Source organism: Urtica dioica, chromosome 7 (assembly GCF_054948205.1).
Source record: "Urtica dioica subsp. dioica isolate 48M chromosome 7, U.dioica_male_clone48M_v1_H2, whole genome shotgun sequence".
Taxonomy (NCBI): Eukaryota; Viridiplantae; Streptophyta; class Magnoliopsida; order Rosales; family Urticaceae; genus Urtica; species Urtica dioica.
This window is the reverse complement of record NC_142762.1, coordinates 31,089,820-31,112,784: the sequence shown is the minus strand read 5'-3', so window position 1 is coordinate 31,112,784 and position 22,965 is coordinate 31,089,820. Positions and strand designations below refer to the sequence as shown.

Below are 22,965 nucleotides of genomic sequence, written 5' to 3'. Positions count from 1 at the left end.
TATGTGACATGTTGGATCTAATTAGAATAAAAAATTAACTATTAGAAGTGATATGTCGCTTCTAAAAAGACATTGGCGGTCGTTAAATGTTGCTTTATTTTAGCTTTAAAACGCGACATGTCGCTTCTAAATAGACACCACCGAGATATTAAAAATGTGGTCTTTAAATGTTGCTTATTTTAACTTTAGAAGCGATAAATGACGTTTTTAAAAATTTGTCGCACTTTTAAAGGCGACATGTAACTCACTACTACAAATACAGTTTTCCGGTGCGGTTGACTTTTGGGTGCGACTATTCGCACCTAAAAGTCGCACCAAAAAGACTTTCAGGTGCGAATAGTCGGACCCAAAAATCAATTAAGCGCTGAAAATTTTTCGGGAAATTTTTGAATTTGGGTGCGAGTAGTCGCACCCAATAGTGTGGTACTACTATTGGGTGCGACTAAGTCGCACCCAATACTGTCCCCAAAGGTATAGGTGCGACTAAGTCGCACCTAAATGTCCAAAAAATTTCGGCGGCCAAAACTTCCCCCTTTTTTTACAAAATGTCATTGGGTGCGACAAAGTCGCACCCGAAACCACTGACACATGTCATTGGGTGCGACTATGTCGCACCCAAAAGTTTCATTGGGTGCGACTTTGTCGCACCCAAATTTAAAAGTCTTTATATAAAGCACATGCTCGAAGGGTTTTCATTTGAAAACTCAAATTCGCCCAAAAAAACAAACGCCTCTATCTCCCGACTCTCTCCTTCTCTCCCACACCGTCGCCGCCACCACCCCGTCGCCGCCGCCACCACCCCGTCGCCGCCGCCACCACGACGCTCCTACCGCCGCCACGACCCTCTCTCTCTCAACCTCCAACCTCTCGCCGCCACTGCCCTCTCTCTCTCCGGCCACCCCATCGCCGCCGCCACCACTACGCTCCTCCGACCGGCACGACCCTCTCTCTCTCAGCCTCCGTCACGAGGACCGCCGCCACTGCCCTCTCTCTCTCCGGCCACCCCGTCGCAGCCACCAGCTCCGGTCTCACGTTCTTTCTCTCTCTCAGCCGCTACACACCGCCGTGCCTCCACCGTGAAATTTCAGGGTAAACTTGTATTCCATTTCCCAAAGAAATTCGCATAAGCATAAGATTTCATTTTGCATAGTATTGTTATCTTTAAATTTTCTAAGCACCGCAGCAATGTGAGAATATAATAAGAAATCCAAGCTTTTTCTGCTTTCATTGACTTCCAAACACATTTTTTTTTTTTTAGATTTTCATTTTCTTTAGTAATTTTTAGCAAGATAGTGAGGTGTCCTTGTCTTGTTATATCCAGGGCTGCGAAACACGGGGAGTCAAATATCCGCGAAGTTCACGAGCGACGGGGCCCACATTGTGTCCGCCAGCGAGGACTCGAACGTGTACGTCTGGAACTACAGGAACGACAACGACGCGGCTCAGCCAAAGAGCCACTGGTCTTGCGAGCGCTTCTTCTCCCATAACTGCTCGGTCGCGGTTCCTTGGCGCGCCGCCGGAGACGCGCCGAAGCAGCCCCGCGTGCTGTCGGCGGCCAATCACGGCTCCGCCACCTCATCGTAACAGCTTCGAACCCCAGCTCCGCGCTTCTCTCCGTCGACGCTGCTCTCAGTTCCAGCCGGTAATCTCTCTCTCTTAGTGTACCTCTCAATCTTTCTCTCTCTCTCTTCCTCTCAATTTAACTCTTTGTCCCGTCTCTTGTTGTCTCAGCCTAGTCCCGCTGCCGAGCCTCGCTGCCCAAAACAGGCTCTCGGTGCCTCTCGCTGCGAGACAGTCCCACTCCGACAGCCTTTTTCGCTTCGTCCGAGCTCGCCTCACCGCAACCTCAAGCCACCGTCCTTGCTCGTCGGCTCTTCAAGAGGTTAGTTCATTTATTTATATTCTTATATGTACTCTAATTAATTAGAAAGTTTAGATTAGTTCATTTAGTTTAGTAATAATTTACTAAAGTTTAGTTCATTTATTAATTAGAAAGTTAATTAGATAGCAAGTTTAGTTTAGTTAGGTTAGTTTTATATGTTAATTGTAATTTGAAATTATTACTTAATATATAACATTAGTAAATTGTAAATGATATCATTAGTATACTTAATTTGAAATGTTAATTAGACATTTTAGTTTAGTTAGTAATGTTATATTGTAAATGTTATGTTAATTTTAGTATTGTTAATTAGAATTAATTTGATAACATGTTTAAATTTTATAGTAAAATGCTTAGGTTTGTGATATAGAATTCATAATGAATTAATTTCTAATTAATAAATATTAAATAGCAAATAAAAAAAAACTTAAAAATAGCTATCGGGTGCGACTAGTCGCACCCATAAATTTGGCGGGTAGGCCAACGGGTGCGACTAGTCGCACCCAAAGACTAGTCGCAAAGTGCGACTTTGTCGCACCTAAAGTCGCACCTAAAGGTATCAATGGGTGCGACTTTCGACCTTTGGGTGCGAAAAAAGTCGCACCCAATGCTGTTTTTTGTACTAGTGACTTCTAAAATTCGTCCTAAATTTGAGCGAGTAGTAGCACACCAAAGGGATCATCCAAACAGTAGCAGCTGGCAAGGAATCAGAGGGCACGGGCCTAGAATCTAAGGGCCATTCATTTCTTCTCGGTCAATCTCAGCATGTCGATAGTTATTTTGTATTCACGCATGTATATATGTTTGTATTTTTAACTATATTTGTTTCGATTTCGTAAATGTCCATTTTCCTGGTCATTGGACAACGTCTTAGAGGTGACACCGGAAGTGAGAAGTCAATTCTAATTTTATCACTTATATATTTTGGAAGCTACTCGTCTCTTCTAGGACAATTAGAAGCGGACTTTTAGAAGTAATTTTGGTCATGTCGATCTAAAGGACTTTTAGGAGCAACATCTTGACTTTTCGAAGCGATAATTGTCACTTCTAAAAGCTCATTTTTTTTTAGTGGTGTAAAATCAAAAAGTAGTTTGTGGTATTTAGAAAATCTCATCTAGTTGATATTCACGAACATTACATTAATAGTAAATAGCCACATTTACAGTTTGACATTGTTAAATAGTCAACGTTTCATAAATCTTAGGTAAATAGTCACTTTCATATATTTACAAACGTAAATCTTAGGTAAATAATCATTTCTATTTATTAGGCCACGTCATGTTTATGGCTATTTACCTAAGATTTACGAAACGTTGGCTATATAACAATTTCAAACGTTTTAATTGACTATTTACCTAATTTTTTTTATATTTGTTCCACTATGATAAGCCATGGCATTATTTACTTTCCGTCCAATCACCCTAAGCTACATATTTGCTGCTCATTCTTATGTTCAAAAATTCATGCTTCAGCGTAATTTGGTGTTAAAGCAAAGAGGTGATGATCTCCTTGTATCTAGCATTTGATAAGACTCCTATCCAGTACTGCAACCCGAAATAGGAAATGAAATGAGCAGCACATCCCAACTCAAAATTGACATGAAATGCCCTGTGGCATGAGACCACAGCATATCCTTCTCTGCCCAATTTTCCAACCACGAGCCACGTTTTTGGTGTCCAATTTTCTGTTGGCGAAATTACAATGAAACACCTATATGCAGTTTGCATTGTGAGTATCCCATATAATGATCCCAATTTCAATTTGTTAAAGTAGAAGCGCCTAATGCTTTGGACTCCATAATTCCACATATTTCTTTGTTAATAACCGTTGATACTAAAGAGTTGGCCTACATAATTGTTTTTACGCTAAAAGCCCAACTTGGACAAGAGAATTAAAAAATTATAACTTACACAATTTTGTCGATAAAATTACTAGTCAATATTAGTCGTACGAGTCTTGTGCAATGTTAGATTACAAATATTTTGCCGATTAAAGAGTGCAAAAAAAAAAAAAAAAAAATTCAGAAATCCAAAATTTCAAATCACCCAAATTAACCCAAAAAAGTCTCTGAAAAATATGAAAATGTGAAAAATTAACGCATTAACAACACAAATCAGTTGCAAAATCAAAATACAAACCTTGTTCGGCGACGATTTTGGATTCTAATATTCAAACTTTAGCATTTTTCTTTTTTTTCTTTCGTTCTTCGTTTTTTTTCCTGTTTCGAATGATTTAGCGTGTTTAACAAATCAGCCTCGATTATCGAGATTCCATTTAATGCACGATTTTTTTTTTAATAATTGAAATTGAGGCGGGAAGATTTGTGGGAGTTTTATGTATTTTCAGCAGTGTAAATATTTGTTGGTGGCTATTTATCAAAAATTTACGAAAGATTGGATAAAAATCTCTAGGACTTTAGGTGGCTACATATCTATAAAACCCTATTTATATTATTTTTGAAAGGTTATAGTATTCAAAAATTTACCACAATGGCATATTTGTGTAATATACCAAGCGGATCTTGAAAGAGGAGTTTCTATTGTTGCCAATTCTCGATGCAATAGCAAAGAGGAAACCGGAAGTGGTGTTTCTGAAAGTGGATGCTGCCCACTTTCGTCTTCTCCAAGGAAGGAGACCATGGTCGGTGCCTGTATGGCGCTCGTCCAGAAAATCGAGGAGCTTTCTGCTCCCGCTTCTGCTGCTCTTTGAATTTCGCTTCCCTTGTCTTTTTTTCAGGTTACAAACCAAGACTGCTATGTATTGAGGTGGTCTCTTAGGCCCCTGACTAGTGGAAAAATGTGTTGCTTGTGCGTTTATCCAGAGAGAGAGAGAGAGAGAGAGAGAGAGAGAGGCATTTGAATTACAAATAATGAAAGGCGACCCAGCAACTCTCCCGGTCGGATACTGAAGAACCCTTTCATTAAGATAGATTAGCACAATCGGTGATTACAATATGATGATTACAAGAAGGGATTTCAGAAAACCAAGTTATATTGGTATGATAATTAAACGATTCTCAGGCAAGCGTGTGGGCAGCTGTGTTCCCCTCACTGGCAGTGTAGTTGCAAGTACCACCGCCTACTTCGAGGAGGAGCGTCTGTGGACGAGCGGGCTGACTGAGATCGGGGGAGAGCTTCTATTGATGGCATTGACGGACTAGAGGCCATCAGTGTCGATGACGGAGACGATTGACAGAGAATCTGTAGTATTGTGCAAAAATTAATCCAACACGTATCGCCATGCATTCAGCCACAAAAAGATCATAAATATTCTCGACCGAGCTGCTGAAGGCGCTGTGAACTTGGCCTGAACAATCCCTAATGACCCCACCAAACCCTGAGCCCAAACCAGTAGACGGATCCAAGTATCTTATTAACTACATTTTTAAGACAGCAAAAAAAGCCACAGTTTGGCCATTAGAAATAAAATGGATTCAACGGTCATTTTTTTGACAATACACACACTAGTACACACCCACTCACTTATCAATACAAATAAGGTGTTTGGCATAACATTAATGTGTCACTATCAATAAAATAAATTTGTTAAGTGATTTTATGTGTTTTTAAGCAAAAAAAAATTAAAAATCATTCAAGTCAATAAAAGTGGACTTAAATGAAATTTTGATAGTTATTTTTAATTCTAGTAGATTGGTGAATTAAACTCATTTATAATGTCCAACATTTCAAATATATTAGTTTATTATATATTTGTTCATATGAATATAAATGAATTACATGTAAATATTCAATTTTAATTTAAGCTGAAGAACTATAGATTTTTATAAATTTATTATTAATCGTAGTAGTTAATGAAAAAAAAAAATCATCTTCTTTTATCAATAAGTAAAAAAGTTAGGATTTCTAGTTTAATTAAATATCATCAATACATGTTGATTTTAAAGATTTGTAACTAACTAGGTCACTTTAAATATGTGATTTTGAATCTAGCCTGTGTTTGACAAGTTTTAGGGATTAGGTCACTTTCTCTCTCCTAATTTTTCATATAATTTTTTTGCATCAAAACATAAAAAATTCGTATCTTTCCCATACGAACTCGAAATTGAGTGATTTCATATCCTACAAATTTGTGGTGTCGAGATCTTCAAAAATAGACTCATTTTGTTTGATAAAAAATTATGTTTAATGCATCATATTTACGTTTCCATTTATTTTTTTGATAATTTCAAAAAATTTCAGTTATTTCCATATTTAAGGTAGTAATGTTATTTTTCTACATCTATGGTATTAAACATGATTTTTCATCAAACACAATGGATCTATTTTTGAAGATCTGGGCGTCACAAATCCGTAGGATTTGGAATCACTCAATTTCGAGTTCATATGAGATAGATATGGTTTTTCGAAGTTTTTATGTAAAAAAAAAAAAAAAAAAAAAAAAAAAAAAAAAAAGTAGGAGAGAGAAAATGACGAATTTGTTATTAAATAAGGGCAAATCAAACCTTAATTATTGCCACATAAACCTGTTGGCTATTTCCCTAAAAGTTGTGAAACGTAGGTTAAAAACAAATTTCATTGTTTCATTTTGACTATTTTGCTACACTGCCCTTGATTTTATAACTTTTACCAATAAAATATATTAATTATTATAAATATGTATGTATATATATAGAATTAATGACATTTTTAGTCCCTGAACTATGTCGTGTGTAACAAGTTGGTCCTTCGGCGAAAAAAGCTATAGAAACGATACATGATGAATGTGAGAAAATCACGTTTGGTCTTTCTGTCTAATTAATCGTCTATTTTGACGAAATTTGCTGACGTGGCTTATCATGAGCTTTTTAAATGAGGAAAAAATCGTAATTTAATAATAAATTAAAAAAACAAATTAAAAAAACAAATCATATTACAATTAAAATAAATAAATACAAAATAATAGTTAAGAAAAAGAAAAATATCTTCTACTTTCTTCTTCTCTCTCTCGCGTTCTCCGTCGACATGGCCGCGGGATTTGCGTTCCTGATCCCGAGCGTGGCCCAAATCGAGCTCTTCGCCGCCTCGGCCGGGTCGTCGATCCTCAGCGTCTTCGGTATCAGAACGCGCGTCACCGAGACCCGAAACCCATCTCGAGCGCGCGCCGTGGCTGAGGGAAAACGGCCGCCGCGAGCCACCAAGGACCACCGCCGAGAAAAAGACACCGGGAAAGAGAGAGAGCATCAAGGGACACACAAATTACAGAACAGAAAATCTCTTCCTGTCAAGTACTCCATCTATACTGCTTTTCTCAGCTTCTGCAAATAGATAATGTAGACAATCGTGAATTGGAAAACAGAGCACTGCCTTCCGATCAGAGCAGTTCTCGCCGCCGGCTTCGGACCCATGCCTCGACACAGACCTCCCTCGCCTCGAGATCGACCTGATCTCGGCCTTCGATCTCAACCCGCCAAAGGGAATCGCCGCCGGGGATGTCAACATCTACTCCGTCGTTTCGATAAACACTAACCAGAAGTTCAGGTCTAGCGCACTCCAAATCCACCAACCCGAAGTGGAACGACAAGTTCGTGTTCATCGTCGACGAGCACACTCTAAACTCTTTCACCATCGCCGAGCTGGTCGTGGAGCTCTACGCCACCAGTGAGAAGAAGAAGAAGGACCAGCTTTTGGGGATTTCTAGGGCTTCGCTCTCAACCTTGACCATCAATTGTGATTTCTTTTGGCCTTTCTTCGCTCTCAACCAGTAGCGATAATCATCACCGAGTTTCGCAAGGTTTGGCCTTTCTTTTGCTTCCAAGCGATTTCAATCTCACCGAGTTTCGCAGCCATGGGAAAGATAAGATTTTGACAGTAAAGTTCGGGACTTTACACGGTTCTAATGACGATGGGTTAATGAGAATCCACGCTGGGATCGAAGCCGTTGGTTTGGAGTCAAAGTCAAACAAAGCTAGAAACGCTTCGACCGTGGATTTGACCTTGAGAAGAGGGAACAACAAGACCTTCGCTTGGATCGACTACGAAGCGAGCTCGAAGAGGTTAGAACTCAGGCTGAGTCAATCCAGTGGGTCAAAGCCGGTCAACCCTCTGTTCTGGTACCCGGTTGACCTGTCCAAGCTCTGGTCAAACCACGAGGCTTTAATGGGTTTCGCTGGTGTGAACTCTTCAATTTCTTCTTCTTCTTCTTCGTGCACAGTCCACTCTTGGGGGTTCGAGCAAAGACACGTCCCTCACTCGATGCATTCTCAGCCGTTGGATCCGAGCAAGTCGTCTATGGATGGCCGTCATTCGAAGCCGATGAAGATTATGGAGGAGAAGAGAGATTGCGTGACCAAATAGAGAATTTCTCCGATATCACCATCTTCTCCGATATCGGTCGATCGGTCTTCTCGTTCTCCGATATCGCCATGAAGCCACTCGCCACCAGCCCGTACAGAATCGCCATCTTCTCCGATATCGGTCGATCGGAGATTCTGGGCAACCAAACAGATCGCTCGGTTTGAGAATGAGAACTCTCTCGCTCGCTCGTCTCTTGACTTGCTCTTGATTAGCAAATGGAAATTCTCTATTTTAAATAAAAAAAAAATAGAAGGATTATAATAACTCTGCGTATGAGAAGGGCATTTTAATAACTTTACTCTTTTTATTCGACACGTAAGCATTTTCTGTCTATTTTGACACTAAAAATAACAGAAGGATTATAATTGAAAATTTGATTATCATAAAGGATCAAAATGGTAGGATCAAAATGGTAGTTTTTTTTAACGAATGTTCAACATGTTAAAGTGGTCAAAGACGAGGGACCAAAAATGTCATTAATCCATATATATATATATATATATATATATATATATATATATATATATATATATATATATATATTAGATCTCTAAACATTTAAAGGTTTTACGATTTTTATGATATATTAATTAAGTTTTATGTATGATCATTTATTTTTTTATATTTCTGTCTTATAAGAAAACAAGAAAACTAGGTATGTTTATATTTTTCTTGAAAATAGTGATATTGATAAAATTCTTAAGAATTGTGAATATGAATACATTTTATACTGTTTAAATGGTTGTTTCCGAACGTGGATTATTTTATTTCCTGTTTGAATTGCCTTTTTTCATAAAATTCTTGAACACTCATTTGAAATTTCAGTTTGAATGGCCACTTCCGCTGTCATTTTGAATAGAGACAATTTGAATGAAATGACAAGTTTGAACGCTGCCCCAAATAGACCTAAAGATTCACTCAATATTGTCCTTTCATTATACTTATTTTTTTCTTCCTCTCTGAAATTACTAAACGTGTATTGAGAAGGTTGTTCAACTATATCGGTTTGAACAACTTGTTGAACAACTATCTACTAGTGCGATAATAATTAAGCAAGTAATCAAACAAGCAGATAAACAGAATGCAATAAAAGGACACACGAAATTGTAACCATGTTTGGTGATAAAGCACTTACTCAGGAGGACTAATACGTCCGGTAGTGAAAAGTAATTCACTATAATAATCAGTACAAGCACTCAAGTTTGCAGACTCCCTCTCAAACAACCGTCTCCTCCGATCTCCAGTGAACTGCAATATGAACTCTCATCAGATCTGAGACTTCCTGATCAACAACCACATAGTTAGTTCCATAACACGTGTCTCCCCTCTACGAAGGACAAGATCATGGTTTGGAAGGTTCAAAAAAATATTGAAATACACCATAAGCAATAAAACTGGTTATAAAGACTGATTTGTTCTTTGCATGTTCACACTCATACCACTTGCTACGTGATATAGCGGTCCCAAAACAATATAATCCAGGTAAAAGAGTCATCCTAACCATTAAATCGATCAGGAAACCAAATCCGATCGTATCTCCATAAAAATTGAAACTAAAAATATTTTATTTTTAGTTCAGTTCGCGCAGACTGCCACTTATTTTGTACAGCGCAGGTCTTGAACAAGTAGTTGCGTCATCGTCTTGAACAACTTAGAACACAGAGTTTTACCAAACTAAGACCATGCCACAAAGGAACCAATACTCTCTATTCGACATATGAATTTCAACAACCTGATATATACGTAATAAACAAGTTGTCTTACCTTTTCGTTTCCAAAACTCGAGCACATAAGGGCTATTGTATCGATAGTTTTGACATCAATGCTCTTTTATTTAAAGACCCCCAAAATTGAAGACACGAACACAACTATGCAAGATCTACCTCAAAAAAAGCAGATGCCTAAGAAACATAAGTTGTTGACAAAACAAAAATTTCAATGCAGTCATTCTAGAAGAGCGGTGACACAATTTTTTTTCCACCAATCTCGACTCCGATATCACAACCAATATCGACACTGGTGACACAAAAATTGCGTCGAGAACCACCCCCTTAACAATGTTCTACACCACCTTCTTCAATTGCATCGACGCCACCACTAATGTTATTGGATTGTGAGTATCCCAATTTCAATTTTTTTTAATTAAAAGCCTAATGCTTGTGATTCAATGACTCCAACTGTTTGATAAAATAAAATGACTCCTACTGCAAAAATATAAATAAATAAAGGCATGGTTATTATCATAATGCACGCGCAGAAAAGGCTAAAAGGATTGACCTAATTCGTCGACTGAATACGTACAGAAATTTCCATGGAAATTTAATAACCACGACAAACATTATAAGCAAAGACAAAAGACATATGTCATCGCTTTACAAACATCGTAGCTTTTTCCTCGCCCATCAAAAGCCAAAGCATTACTCAACTACTCCAGAATGAATTTTGAAGACTTTTAAGTCAACAGACCAACCCATAAACCGTGAGACTAGCAACCAGAGCGACCAAGCTTCATGGATCGTGGTCTGACGATGAACTTCTCAGCGCTGTCTCTTTTCCAGGCAATGCTAAGCCGCGTCAAAGACAAAAAGGCAAGTCAACGAAGCCTAGTTTCTCCGGACGCGTGGGCAACGATGAGCACGACGGTGGCGAGCGTGATGTTTGCGTGGGCGATAGTGTGCCAGTACAGCCCGCACGAGGTGCGAGGCCTCGTGAGCAAGCTCAAGCGCTCAATCAGGGACTACCTGGACCGAGAAGTCACCGTCTCCTTCCACGAGGCGTGCGCCGAGCGGTTCAAGCGCGGCGAGGCCTACGCCCTCGTCGAGGCCTACCTCGCCTCCATAGCCACCCACGACTCCAAGCGCCTCCGAGCCGAGATGGAGTCCCCCGACTCCGACCTCCTCCTCAGCATGGCCGACCGCCAGGAGATCACCGACGTCTTCCTCGGCGTCAAATTCGTCTGGACTCTCAACCGGACCCACGAGTCCCGTAACACTCCGTATCACGAGCGGGCAAGCGCCTAATTCTAAATAACCCTTTCTTTTTCTTTTTCTATTCTTAATTTCGTGTTTTTCGGTGCAGGGGCAGAGGTTCTACGTGGTGAGGTTCCACCGGAGGCACCGCGGGATGGCGACCGGGGAGTACCTGAAGCACGTGGTGCGGGGAGGGAAGGAGGCCCGGGCGGAGAAGCGGGGGAGGAAGCTCTACACCAACGTCGCCGGAGGCGCCAGCAAGGCGATGGGGGCGGTGAGCTCGAGGTGGAGCCACGTGGCGTTCGAGCACCCGGCGAGGCTCGAGAACATGGCGTTAGAGCCGGCGGTCCGTGACGATATCGCGGAGGATCTTCTGGGTTTCGCCGGGAACAGGGAGTTCTACGAGAGGGCCGGGAAGGCTTGGAAGAGGGGTTACCTCCTCTACGGGCCGCCCGGGACCGGGAAATCCACCATGGTCGCCGCCATGGCGAACCTCCTGAACTATGACGTGTACGATCTCGAGCTCACCGCTGTTAGGGACAACACCGAGCTCCGCCAGCTACTCATCGACACGGCCAGCAAGTCCGTCGTCGTCGTCGAGGACATCGACTGCTCTCTCGACCTCACTGCTCAGCGCGCGAAGAAACCGGAGAGCAAGAGCGAGGGTGAAGAGAAAAAAGCGAGCGGAGTGACTCTCTCGGGGCTTCTCAACGTGATCGATGGGATTTGGTCGGCTTGCGGGGGAGAGAGGTTGATCGTGTTCACGACAAACCACGTCGAGAAGCTCGACCCGGCTTTGATACGGAGCGGTCGAATGGACAAGCACATCGAGCTCTCCTACTGCACTTTCGAGGGCTTCAAGGTTCTCGCCAAAAACTATCTCGGAGTCGAGTCTCACGATACATTCGGCGAGATCGAGGGGCTGATTCGAGAAGTCGAGATCACGCCGGCCGACGTCGGGGAGAGTCTCCTGCCACGGTCGCCTCGGGACCCGCCGGAGAGGTGTCTTTCGAACTTGGTTCGGGCTCTTGAGAAGGCAAAGGAATTGGCTCGGACTAAGATGATAGCTAATGAAGAAGCGGAAGAAGAAATGAAGAACGGCGAGATACACGGTTGACTAGTTCCTGTTTCCTGCTTTAGAGGCTATTATGTTATTATGTAAAATGTTTGTGTATGGTATTAATATAGTGCTGGTACTCGAATTAAGATCAGGCACAAGGAAAGCCGAGAAAATATTATGGAAAAAGCCGAGAAAATATTATGGAAAAAGCCGATCATACCAGAAGGCAGAGCTTGCTCAACAAATCTTGGGCCTTGGTGACATACAAAAATGTAAAATGAATGAAAACCTCATCAAATCAAAGCAGAAAATAGTGCGCATAATATTCTCCACTGGCCGCTGCCATGCAGTGAACCTCAAACCAGTGGATGATGGTGTTTTGCAACATGCCAATACAAGAGAATAATTTGTTTTACTTTTTTTAAATAAGGAAATCGAGATACCGATTCCTGGCTTAAAACGGAACTGGGATTCTCATCTACATTTATAAACGCGTCTGAAAATCCCAATTTCGTTTTTCATGGGACTGACAGCTCAATCAAAACGACAAACAAAGCTCCAAATGCTTAAGGAGGGACCAATTATAACTTAATAGAAAAAATTGTATGTCAATAACGCAAAGTTTTTTTTAATATACCCACAATCGTGTACGGAAACAACCAGCCAAAATCCTAAATGTTACTACACTACAAAACTGTTTCTTTGCCAGATTCTTGGGCGCGGAAGATACGGCACCTCGATTTTGTCAAGTTTGTCAAAGGTGATATTTATTCACGATCAGCGGCCGGGGAGGTGGGGTTGCAGGCTTCTTCTGAGGAAATCAGACATCTTTTCACTTGCAGCGCGTCCTCGTTCTAGGCAGTGAAAGTAATCGCTCACTTGAACAAGGAAAGGCAAAAATAATATAAGTACCGGGTTTCAGATTTTAAAAAGTAGTAAAGAGAACAGAAAAATGGCGTGCGAGAGTTTATAAGAGCTCTACCTGCCATAGCACCCTGGGTGACAGACGTGATGACCCCTTGTTCCGTTGACTCGCCTTCGACTCGTGAAGATTCTTTTGGGACGATCGAGAGAGCCGAGTTTGGGAACACGAGATACGCAAAGGCCTTCATTCTCTGTTTCCATTTCAAAATAGAGACGGTATCAGAAGAAGAAGCTACATATACGGAAAACCGAAAATTATAAACAGATTTACCTGCTCTTCTTGTTTGGTGGGGTCCAAGATTACATACCCACTTTCCACCAGACCGCAGCAAATTGAAACTGTTCAAAAATCATGATCAGAGAGAAATTCAAGGAACAATCGGAAAATTAATGATGTTAAATAACTAATGAACATTAGGTAAATTTACCGGCAAGATGTTTGAGAGGAATCCCAGCATCTACAAGAGCTGCGCATGCAGCATTTATGGCACAAGGTAAAAGCTATACGAGGATTAGGTCAAGGTAGTCTCATAATAATTTAAAAATATAAATAAATAAAGGGAACAACTTCCACATAAAAACCATTGGACTATATTGCTCGGCTATATGGAAAAATATTATATCGATCGTGCCTTTATATCCAGAGTACGAAAGCCACAATGCTGATCGAGAAGATTAATGTTTAAGGATACAGCACCATCATCGTTAACAACCTGCAGTAGAAATGGAGACTATTAAGTTCTCCGCATTTTTTAAATAGCTACATAAATCACTGCAGCGAAAAGCTTATATACAAATCCATTTTCAGGTATATACGTTGAGACATTAGATTGATAATTCTATTTGTAACACATGGTCGGGATTTAGAAAATGCCCATGGGACCACTGATCTGACTTCACCAGCAGAAACTTTTCACTTAACTCATCGGATATCAATTTAGTTATTGCTTGACTGCTCAAAATCTAGAACATAAAGAACTGATATAAACATATCCACATGTTACATCAAACAAACTATGTAATTTTGAGTCCCCTGTAACACACTTACTTGTACAATAACTGATGTCGTTGTATTTGGATTGACAGTCAAAATGCAGATGCTTTGCAATGTCCTCTTCAAAATCATCTCGTATTCTTTTTCGGTTTTACCTGATAAGGATATGAAGAGGCAAATTCATATACAATCCGGCCGAAATGGTCATCCATAGTGGGGAAAAAAAAAACTACTAAGATGACAGAAAATTGAAAAGTTTTGACTAAAATCTGCTGAACTTAATTATCTCATAAAGTTTCTATACGAAAAATAAAATCCCGTTTGTGCTTCTATTCAACACTTAAAAGCAGAAATATACTGAACTAGAGAATAAAAAAGTTCAGCTTTTATCAACGTCATCCGGTAAAGAGTTTTGGACATGGAAAATAACTAACCACTCTGCCCAGTTTTGGGTTTCCAAATAACTTCAATGCAAGCCTTCTCGGGGTTCTCATTCTTCTTCACCCCTGCTTTTGGTCCATAAACCGCTGCAAGAACTTTGGTATCTCCTACACAATAGTAAAGTATAAAGTTAAATAACAAAAAAAAAAAGATAACATGAACGGCTAGCAAGCTTTCCAATATATACAAACAGGACCCATCAAGCATTAGGAGAAACGGAATACAAGTTCAAAGTATTTGTCGAATAACACAACCAGAAAAAAAAAAAAAAAAAAAAAAAAAAAAAAAAAAAGAGCGTAAAATGGAAAGTATAATAAAAATCAAACCTATATGCGTAATAAAGATAAAGAAGAAACCTTGGGACCAGTTGGCAGAGCCATGGGCTCGGTTGAGGACATTGCGAGAGCAAGCCAGTGGTCTGAGCTGGTTTGGCGTTCGACCGTCGATTCTGTCGATCTCCATGGTATTTAGTCTTCCAAAACTGCAGGAAGTTCAAGAACTAGGGTTTTTAATTTGTTCCAGATGGAGGCAGAGATAGAGAGGAAAGTATGGGTGTACACAGCCACGTTCCGGGGATTTTTCCACTATCGAAATTCGGTGGTTTTTAACAGGTTCAGTAGTTTTTTCTGAATCAATTTCACAAGTCAAGGGCCCTAAAATCTGAAATTTACGAGTTTATGCAAGCCGTAATTTCTGACTTAAAAATGAATTTCTGGAAAACATTTCATAAAATAACACATAATCGCATTTTCTTCTAAAGAAAGTCTACATGATGGTAAAATAAAAATGAACCGGAAAGGGAAATAGAGTAATTCCTTAGAAACCTGTATCAGATAACAACAGAACGATTGACTACGGGGAGTCTGTGGCAGCGACGTTGCATATATACATATTATATATATATATATATATATATATATATATATATATATATATGTATATATATATATAACCCTGAATAAAAATTCATACTCGCTCACCTTAGCTCGTTGCTGATGGCGTTTGGTTGAAGTGCTCGTGAATGAGGCCCGACGTTGGTGAGAGCGGCGATAACTCTGCGAGATGAGAGAGTTTGAGAGGTTTTCTGAGTGGAAATTTCACTTTCTAAACCTCAAGCTTACCTTAATTATTCGGTTAGCCTTGTTGCATAGTAGTACAACATTACTGGATTTTATCATTTTCTTCCAAAACTTTAATTTTTACATTTTCGACTATATTTTTACCATCCATCTCTTTTATATTTTCTCTCTTACTATATTCATTTCCACTTAAAAAAAAATTAATAATCACCTCCAAAATCCACTTACAGACAAAAAATTAAAATCTGATATTTTTTATTTTAACAAATTTATTTCGGACAAAATCCATCTCTTTTATTGTTAATTGATTTATTATTCGTAATTATTATCGAAAAATTTATTAAGTTTTATCGAATTTGGTGAAATAGCTAAATAGTCAATGTAAAGTTATGAATTTGCAAAATATCTAAGATTTGTCTTAGTTTAGTGAAATAGCCAAAATGTGCAATAAGTTGGTTTCAAAAAAAAAAATTGAACCCAAGATTAATTTTTTTGAAAGTGATAAATTGTTTATAATAATCGTAAAAAAATTTAATCTTTGCTGTCAATTTTTTTTTAAAGGGTAAATTTGGCTACTTTGTTGAAAAGTTGAAACATTGGCTATTTTGTTAATCAATAGGTTTTAAATAGCTATTTTGTACAATTTTTTCTTTCATTTTATGATACTGGTCCATGTTGCCTATTTTATAGATATTTTTAAAGTTTAAATTTATGAATTACGGCATAATCATAACTTTATTGACTACTAAAATTTAAAAAATTAATTTTTTAAGAAAAAATGAATAAAAAAAGACAAATTTCAAATTGTCAACAAAATAGCTAAAATTACGTTGTAAAAAAATTGATACTATTTATTGATACCTAGCACTGGGCTATTTTGCAAATCTATCCATTTCAATTAACTATTTCGCATAATAATATTTTAAAAATGAAGATAATGATAATTTTGCCAAAACGTTTCAAAAACTTAATTTGCAACTATCAAACCAAACTAGGTAATTTAGCTAATTATAAGGTCTAGTAAGTGAAATTTCATTTTCTAAGTAAATAATTTCTTTCGAAAAAGAAAAAGTAAATACTTATAGGGTCTTTTTCCGTGAAAAGAAAATATGTATGAAGCCCTTCTAAGTAAAGACCTTCAAACAATTTTTTTTTTAAACGACAAACAAAAAATTGCATTTGATAATGTAGTTGTACAACGTCGGCGGAGATGAGCTCGGCCTAATGCGGGCTAGATCCAGGACGTATTTGGAGTCTTCGTCGTAGGAGCGACAGTCGTTGAGGTCTCTTGCCAATTTCTCACTCCGATACATATAGGCATCATGTCATGCTTCTCGATTAGCGACTTCAGCTCCTCCACACAGGGCCGGCTCAAACTCACCGGGGGCTCTAGGCGATTCAATATTTTGAGGCCCTATAATATTAATAAAAATTTAAATTTTCAGGTTAAAAAATGTAAATTTTTTAGAAAATTGGCCAAAAGTGTAAATTTTTAAGGTAAAAAAATGTAAATTTTCTTAAAAATAGGCAAAAAGTGTAAAATATATTTTTTTTTTTTGCCCAACCCAATTAGGAGCCCAAAGACACAAGCCTTGCCCGCCTTAGGTCAGGGCCGGCCCTGCCTCCACATGAGTGAATTCACCGACGAAAGCTCAAACCCACCATCACACTAGCTCCTCCAATGATCCCACAACTCCTTCGGTCCTTCCTCCTGCAAGCCACCACAGCCGAACTCCGACGACTCTCCACCACCACACACTTTGGCGAAGCCACATTTGATGACGTATATAAATCATACTATTTGTTGATATATATGTCGTTAAATCTTCAAACAAACTCTAGATTTGATCAAAACATTCACATAATATGATACAACGTACATACTTCAAACTTCATTCAAATAGACGACCGATAAAGTTTTAAAACCCTAAGAGAAAGAGAACATGAGAAGTGGGAGGGAAAATGCAAAGGAACGAGTAAAAAAATAAATTAATGCAAGAATAAAATTGTACACAAACTTTTTTCACTCTAAATTTTACTAATTGTTCTGTCCTTATTTATTTTTTGTTGATTTTGATAAAATTCTTCTAAACTACTAATATACCCGCCCAAATCCCATAAATTTTTAAGAATCAGCCAATAATTAATCACTAAAGTAATCTCTTTCAAAACAGAGAGATTATGTTCCGTGAAAGATAAAGCAAAGTTCCCATAACAAGATCGAATAGCAGGAACACATGATTTTAGTAATGTGTTAAAAAATAAAATAAATCTTTGGTGACATAATTTAGTCACAATTACCATTTAAGGAAATTTTGACAATGTTTACTTGTCATAAGTTTTAGAAATGCCCATTTTAAAATTACACGTGAACGGTTCTGTTTTTTTTCCACCTTATCACAGGCCTTTAATAATAGAAATCATACCAGTGCTAGCAAAAGCTTATTTATTGGCACAAACTTGTTTTACATGAATCATAACTTCTCTAGAAACTGGAATTTTGCAGATGGTAAACTTGCATTAGAAGTTGAAGGAAAGCTTACCCTTCCGGGGATTATATTTTTTAATCTCTATCAAAGAAACGCGAGTTAAAAAAAACGTTCAAAGAAACACAATGCAGTTGCATTATTCTCTAGTAGCAGTTAAATTTTGAGTTAAAAATAATATCAAAATAAAACATCAACACATGTGTACAAGGCAGAAATTCAAACCCACTTATTTTTACGCAGTTCAAGCTTTGATAGACCGATATAGAAGACTAAGATCATTTCTGATCGGTATAAACAGCATCAACATCATCTAGCTCCAGTAATCTTTCCACGAGTTCTCTGTTCAGCTCCACAGCTTCATCATTTACCTGATACACGTTACCAAGTTTCGTTCAGTTCACTCAAAACCGTGCGCACGACCCTAACACCTTACTAGAGTAAAAAGGTGAAAAGAAAGAATAAAAAATATACCTCAATAGGGTTTATTGGCAGAAGCTCAGAACCGTTATCGGGCTCGAATTTTATTCCTTGCTCGCGTAGTTTCGATAAGACTTCCGAGTAGTTCTCAGTCGAAGTTTCTATTTTGTAGTAGCTACAAGAAGATCAAAAGTGATTACATGAATCCCGGTAGCTATGTTTCCAAAGAGAGAAAGAGGAGGTATATTTACCATTCAGAAAGATCTTCATCGGAATCGTCTTCGTACATGTTAGGCTCGATAACATCCTCGGCACCAGCGTCTAGGGCAACCGAAAGGAGAGCGTCCTTATCGACGTCAGAAACTTTGACGTTGACGACTCGAGCGCGTCTGAACTTGAAAGTGACAGAGCCCGAGTCCGCCATCTTGCCACCGCATTCCTTCACCACCTGTCTCACGGCTGCCACAGATCGAGTTATTTTATCCGTTAGGACTTCGACCACCATACTAACTCCCTCAAAGCCGTAAACCTGAGCCAAAAGAAGCGGTGATTTGATCAAAACTAGATCAATCCTGACTATTTTAGATGGTCCAGTTTAATGTATTTTACAAATCTAACTAGAAATCCCCCAGAAAACGGCCTGCTAAACTGGACCTGACACAAAATGGCAAAAATAAAAATAAAAAATAAAAACCAGACCAATCAAAACTATTTTAGATGGCCCGGTTTGATGTATATTACAAATCTAACTAGATAAAATATCTCAAAAAAATCAACTATTATAACTCGTACCAGAAATCTGCAATAACCTGAACATAAAAAATAGAAAGGGAAACCGTAGTTTCAATATTTGAGACCGGGTCCGGAATGGTTGGGAAAAACTAGGACTAGTTGGACCTGATAAGCATAAAAAACCAAACCAAACCAAACCTGCAAACTAATTTAGACAGTCTAGTTTAAAGTGTTTTTAATTTACTTTACAAATCTAGCACGAGGAAATAGCTCAGGCGATCAATTATCTCAAGTCATATCGATAGTTCAACTTGAATTAACAAGTTTAATTACCCTAAAAAAATATTGGAACTGTAGTTTAGACTGGATTAGAGGTTTAATTACCCAAAATTAGGGTTTGCATCAGCTACTCATCACACAGAATAAATAGTCGTTTACCTCGTAGACCTTCTCAATATAAGCTTCTTGGTCCTTGTCAGATGCTTTCTTGATATTCCTATCCAAGATATCTTTTGGTATATCGAGCTGCTTTGCCTTTTCGAGTACTGAGGCGAGGGCTAAGTTTGTTACAGGGTTGGGACCGCCTTTCCTCAGACTGCATTATTTGGAAGAACGAAGATCAGTAACAGCGAGGAAGCACCTAAAAAGAAAAGAAAAGAAAAGAAAAATAGCATGATCCTCTAACTTAACTAAAAACATATTTCGTGAAAGCACCTGAATCAACCTGATAGATCATTTCAGGTATTTGATAATGAAGGCATTGAAGCTTATTAGGACAATAACTTACGCAGATACAACTTCCTTTCCGATTTTGCAGCACATCTTCATCCTCTTTGCATTTTTCATTCCCTACATTAAACCCTTAAATCAGAAATGGAAATCAATGCATACCTCAATCATTCTCGAGACAATCAATGAAATTTCCAGAACCTCATCAACGAATTTTAAAATCACCACAACAAGTTTGTAGATTTGGAACACAAAAGAGTTGAACCTAAAAGCCCATTTATTGCTTAAAGTAATTTTTTTAATCAGTTCGGACTTTTGTCGAACGTGTGGTGCGCAAATACGACCTTAGCACTCGATCAAAGTATGTGATACGAAAAGACATATTAACACTCCCATCGTGAACCAACCCAAAAATTTTCCGGTGGTAACAACGTAGTCAAATTAAAATATATATGAAAAATAAAATAAAAAGATTGTAGAAAGAAAAATATTTCAAACCTTTCTCGCAGCGATTTTCTCAGAACGTCTTCCCATGCAGAGAGGAGAGAGAGTCCAGATAGGTCTAACAATGTCACCGCTAAACTTTGTTTGGCAAATCGAATCCCATAAATACGAGGACGAAGGTATAGCCTTAGATGTACGTAAGTGTCGTAAGCCAATCTCTGAATCGCATATACCTCTACAGAGTCAGCTTAATTGGAGACGTATAGACGACTAAGATAAAAACCCTATTCGATCGAAAGAAGGAAATATAAATTTACTTGGAGTCCTGAAGGAAACGCCGTTGCAGACATTGTAAAAGAAAATACCGCCAAAACCTCTGACTGAGCTATACGAAGCGCTCATTGTTTTTTTCTTTTTCTTCTTCTTCAAGGCACGGACGTGACTGGTTAGCTTTTCTTATTGTGTGGCTTTTTCTATAAAAAAAAATAAATAAATTGAAAAGTGTTTTATGTTGTTAGAAATACTATGGTAAAAAATGTTTATTTTGCGAGAATACGTAGACAAGCTTGTTAAAAAGAGATTTATAAAAAAAATAATACTATGACGAAAAATAAATAAAAACAAGAAAAGTATGATAAAACAGATAAACAAAAGAAGAGAAACATCGAGGTCTCTTCAATGGTTTTTTTATAGTAATATTGTTCTCTTCCGGGTGTTGAAAATCGACGAACAATTTACCTCACATGATACAACGGCGGAATGAGAAGAGTTTTGTACCAACAAAATTTCTCCGGCGAACTCAGCTTATGGCAGAACACCAACACCAATGACAAAAAAAAACACAAAACAATTTCGAAGAGGAAAGTAGAAAGAATTTGTTTATGAAAGTGTGTTTGAATGAGAGCTAAAAGCCTCATTTTATTGTCAATTGTTTTATTCTTAGACAACCCCACTTGAAAATCAAACCAAGCACTCATATTAATCAAATGTTCATTGCTTGTCTCGTGACTCCTCAACTTGTAACTAAGATGTTTCTAATCTCTAGTTCCTTCATTTCCTAGTTGACTCATACATTGTTTAACACCAAATAGTTTGCAACAAAAACAATATACTTTGTCGAAATCTTTAGAATAAACCAACCATCTCCTATCATGTTTCTCTCCATTTGATAAATTTCTTACATAATGAGAAATTGCAAAGTGTCTAAAATTTTCATCTTTGGAAAAAATTATATCACTTTCACGTATTGGACATTTCTCTATTACTAAATTTTTTGACTTGTTATCTAAATTTTTCCATCTTTCCGGATCATAAATACGACTCAAGTCATCATTAGTTTCTTGATTTTCATTATCATCTAGTGTATTCTCAATTTCATGGATATTCTCTACATTTGGGTTAGTGCTATCGCCTAATACTTCTTCATTTATTTCTTCATTCAATTCTTTGCTTGAATTTGCTTGATCTTTTTTATTGCTTAAAACAGATTTTTCAATTGCTCATTTTTGTGATTTAACAAAGCTTTCTAATTTTCTTTTCTTTTTTTGAATTTTTTCATATCCCGATGAGTATTTCATATTCAACATATCTAACACTAATTACTAAAATGCTGATATTAAAAAAAACGCAACACACACAAAAGCAAAACTTATAATATAAAAACTAATAGAAAACAAATAGTAATAAAAAATAATAAGAGAGAAAGATAAAACCCGGAAATATTGAAATAGCTTGATATCTTGATCTCTTCTACTTGTAAACCTGAAAATGTAATAATAAGAAGTTGAGCTTTTTTTTAATATAAAAATCTCTCTTGATCTTTTTTTTTTTTTTGCCACTTGAACGTTTTTTTTTTTTTTTTTTTTTGTAACTTTTGAGTATTGTAAAAGCAATTGAATTAGACAAGTATAAATAGGAGGATAAAATATCTATTTAACTGTAAAAAAAATATAAAAAAAATAACGTCAAAATCTATTTTTAGCTATAAAATCGATTTTATAACTTCTAGACCATTCAAATCGCAAAAGTTGTAGCATCCAAGACCAAGAAAATCGCAACAACTTTGGGCATTTAATTGTTTACCGGTGACAACCATATATAATAAATGGCCAATTGGCTTATTCCCTAAAAATCACAGCCCACAATTCCATAAAACCTCTTTTACGTTAGGACTCTTTTTAAAAAAAAAATAAATCAGAAATGGGCTGTCCTTGGGTGGGGGCCTTGAGCCTTTGCCCCACTCGTCCCACCCTTGGGCCGGGCCTGGTAGTGGTTACAAAACAAAAATCGTTCAGCCATTATGGCAATTATAGCATTAGAGCCCAATAATGACAAACATTTTTATCCTCGTGATGCTCAGCAATACATATATGTTTGAATTCTTTCATAGAATCAAAACTGTAGCATTAACTTCCACAATTACAATACATTTTGTTTTAATTCTCCAAATAACTAAAGAGTTATTTGCAAAATTAAAATTTTATGAGGTGAATTTTGCAATAAAAATAAATAA

The 22,965-nt window shown here is 37.8% G+C and overlaps 3 protein-coding genes across 3 annotated transcripts; 1 reads left to right on the top strand and 2 right to left on the bottom strand.

Moving 5' to 3' along the window:
• Window positions 1–10,520: 10,520 nt before the first annotated feature.
• LOC149390793 (AAA-ATPase At3g28510-like) lies at window positions 10,521–12,407 on the top strand. The gene is made up of 2 exons (XM_089619369.1): window positions 10,521–11,183; window positions 11,254–12,407. The coding sequence occupies exons 1-2, from the start codon at window positions 10,686–10,688 to the stop codon at window positions 12,259–12,261; spliced, it is 1,506 nt and encodes a 501-aa protein (XP_089475495.1). The 5' UTR covers window positions 10,521–10,685; the 3' UTR covers window positions 12,262–12,407.
• Window positions 12,408–12,775: 368 nt separating this feature from the next.
• LOC149390792 (Ribosomal protein S5 domain 2-like superfamily protein) lies at window positions 12,776–15,712 on the bottom strand. The gene is made up of 10 exons (XM_089619370.1): window positions 15,685–15,712; window positions 15,544–15,618; window positions 14,920–15,044; window positions 14,557–14,670; window positions 14,177–14,277; window positions 13,821–13,841; window positions 13,557–13,629; window positions 13,400–13,467; window positions 13,187–13,319; window positions 12,776–13,082 (listed from the first exon to the last, which is right to left on the bottom strand). Exons 3-10 carry the CDS (start codon window positions 15,023–15,025, stop codon window positions 12,982–12,984), a joined length of 717 nt encoding a protein of 238 aa, XP_089475496.1. The 5' UTR covers window positions 15,026–15,044; window positions 15,544–15,618; window positions 15,685–15,712; the 3' UTR covers window positions 12,776–12,981.
• Window positions 15,713–18,237: 2,525 nt separating this feature from the next.
• LOC149390791 (YebC-like protein) lies at window positions 18,238–20,954 on the bottom strand. Its single transcript, XM_089620640.1, has 7 exons — window positions 20,771–20,954; window positions 20,508–20,671; window positions 20,068–20,129; window positions 19,719–19,875; window positions 18,800–19,077; window positions 18,603–18,723; window positions 18,238–18,499 (listed from the first exon to the last, which is right to left on the bottom strand). The coding sequence occupies exons 1-7, from the start codon at window positions 20,853–20,855 to the stop codon at window positions 18,407–18,409; spliced, it is 960 nt and encodes a 319-aa protein (XP_089476766.1). The 5' UTR covers window positions 20,856–20,954; the 3' UTR covers window positions 18,238–18,406.
• Between the last annotated feature and the right edge of the window lie 2,011 nt (window positions 20,955–22,965).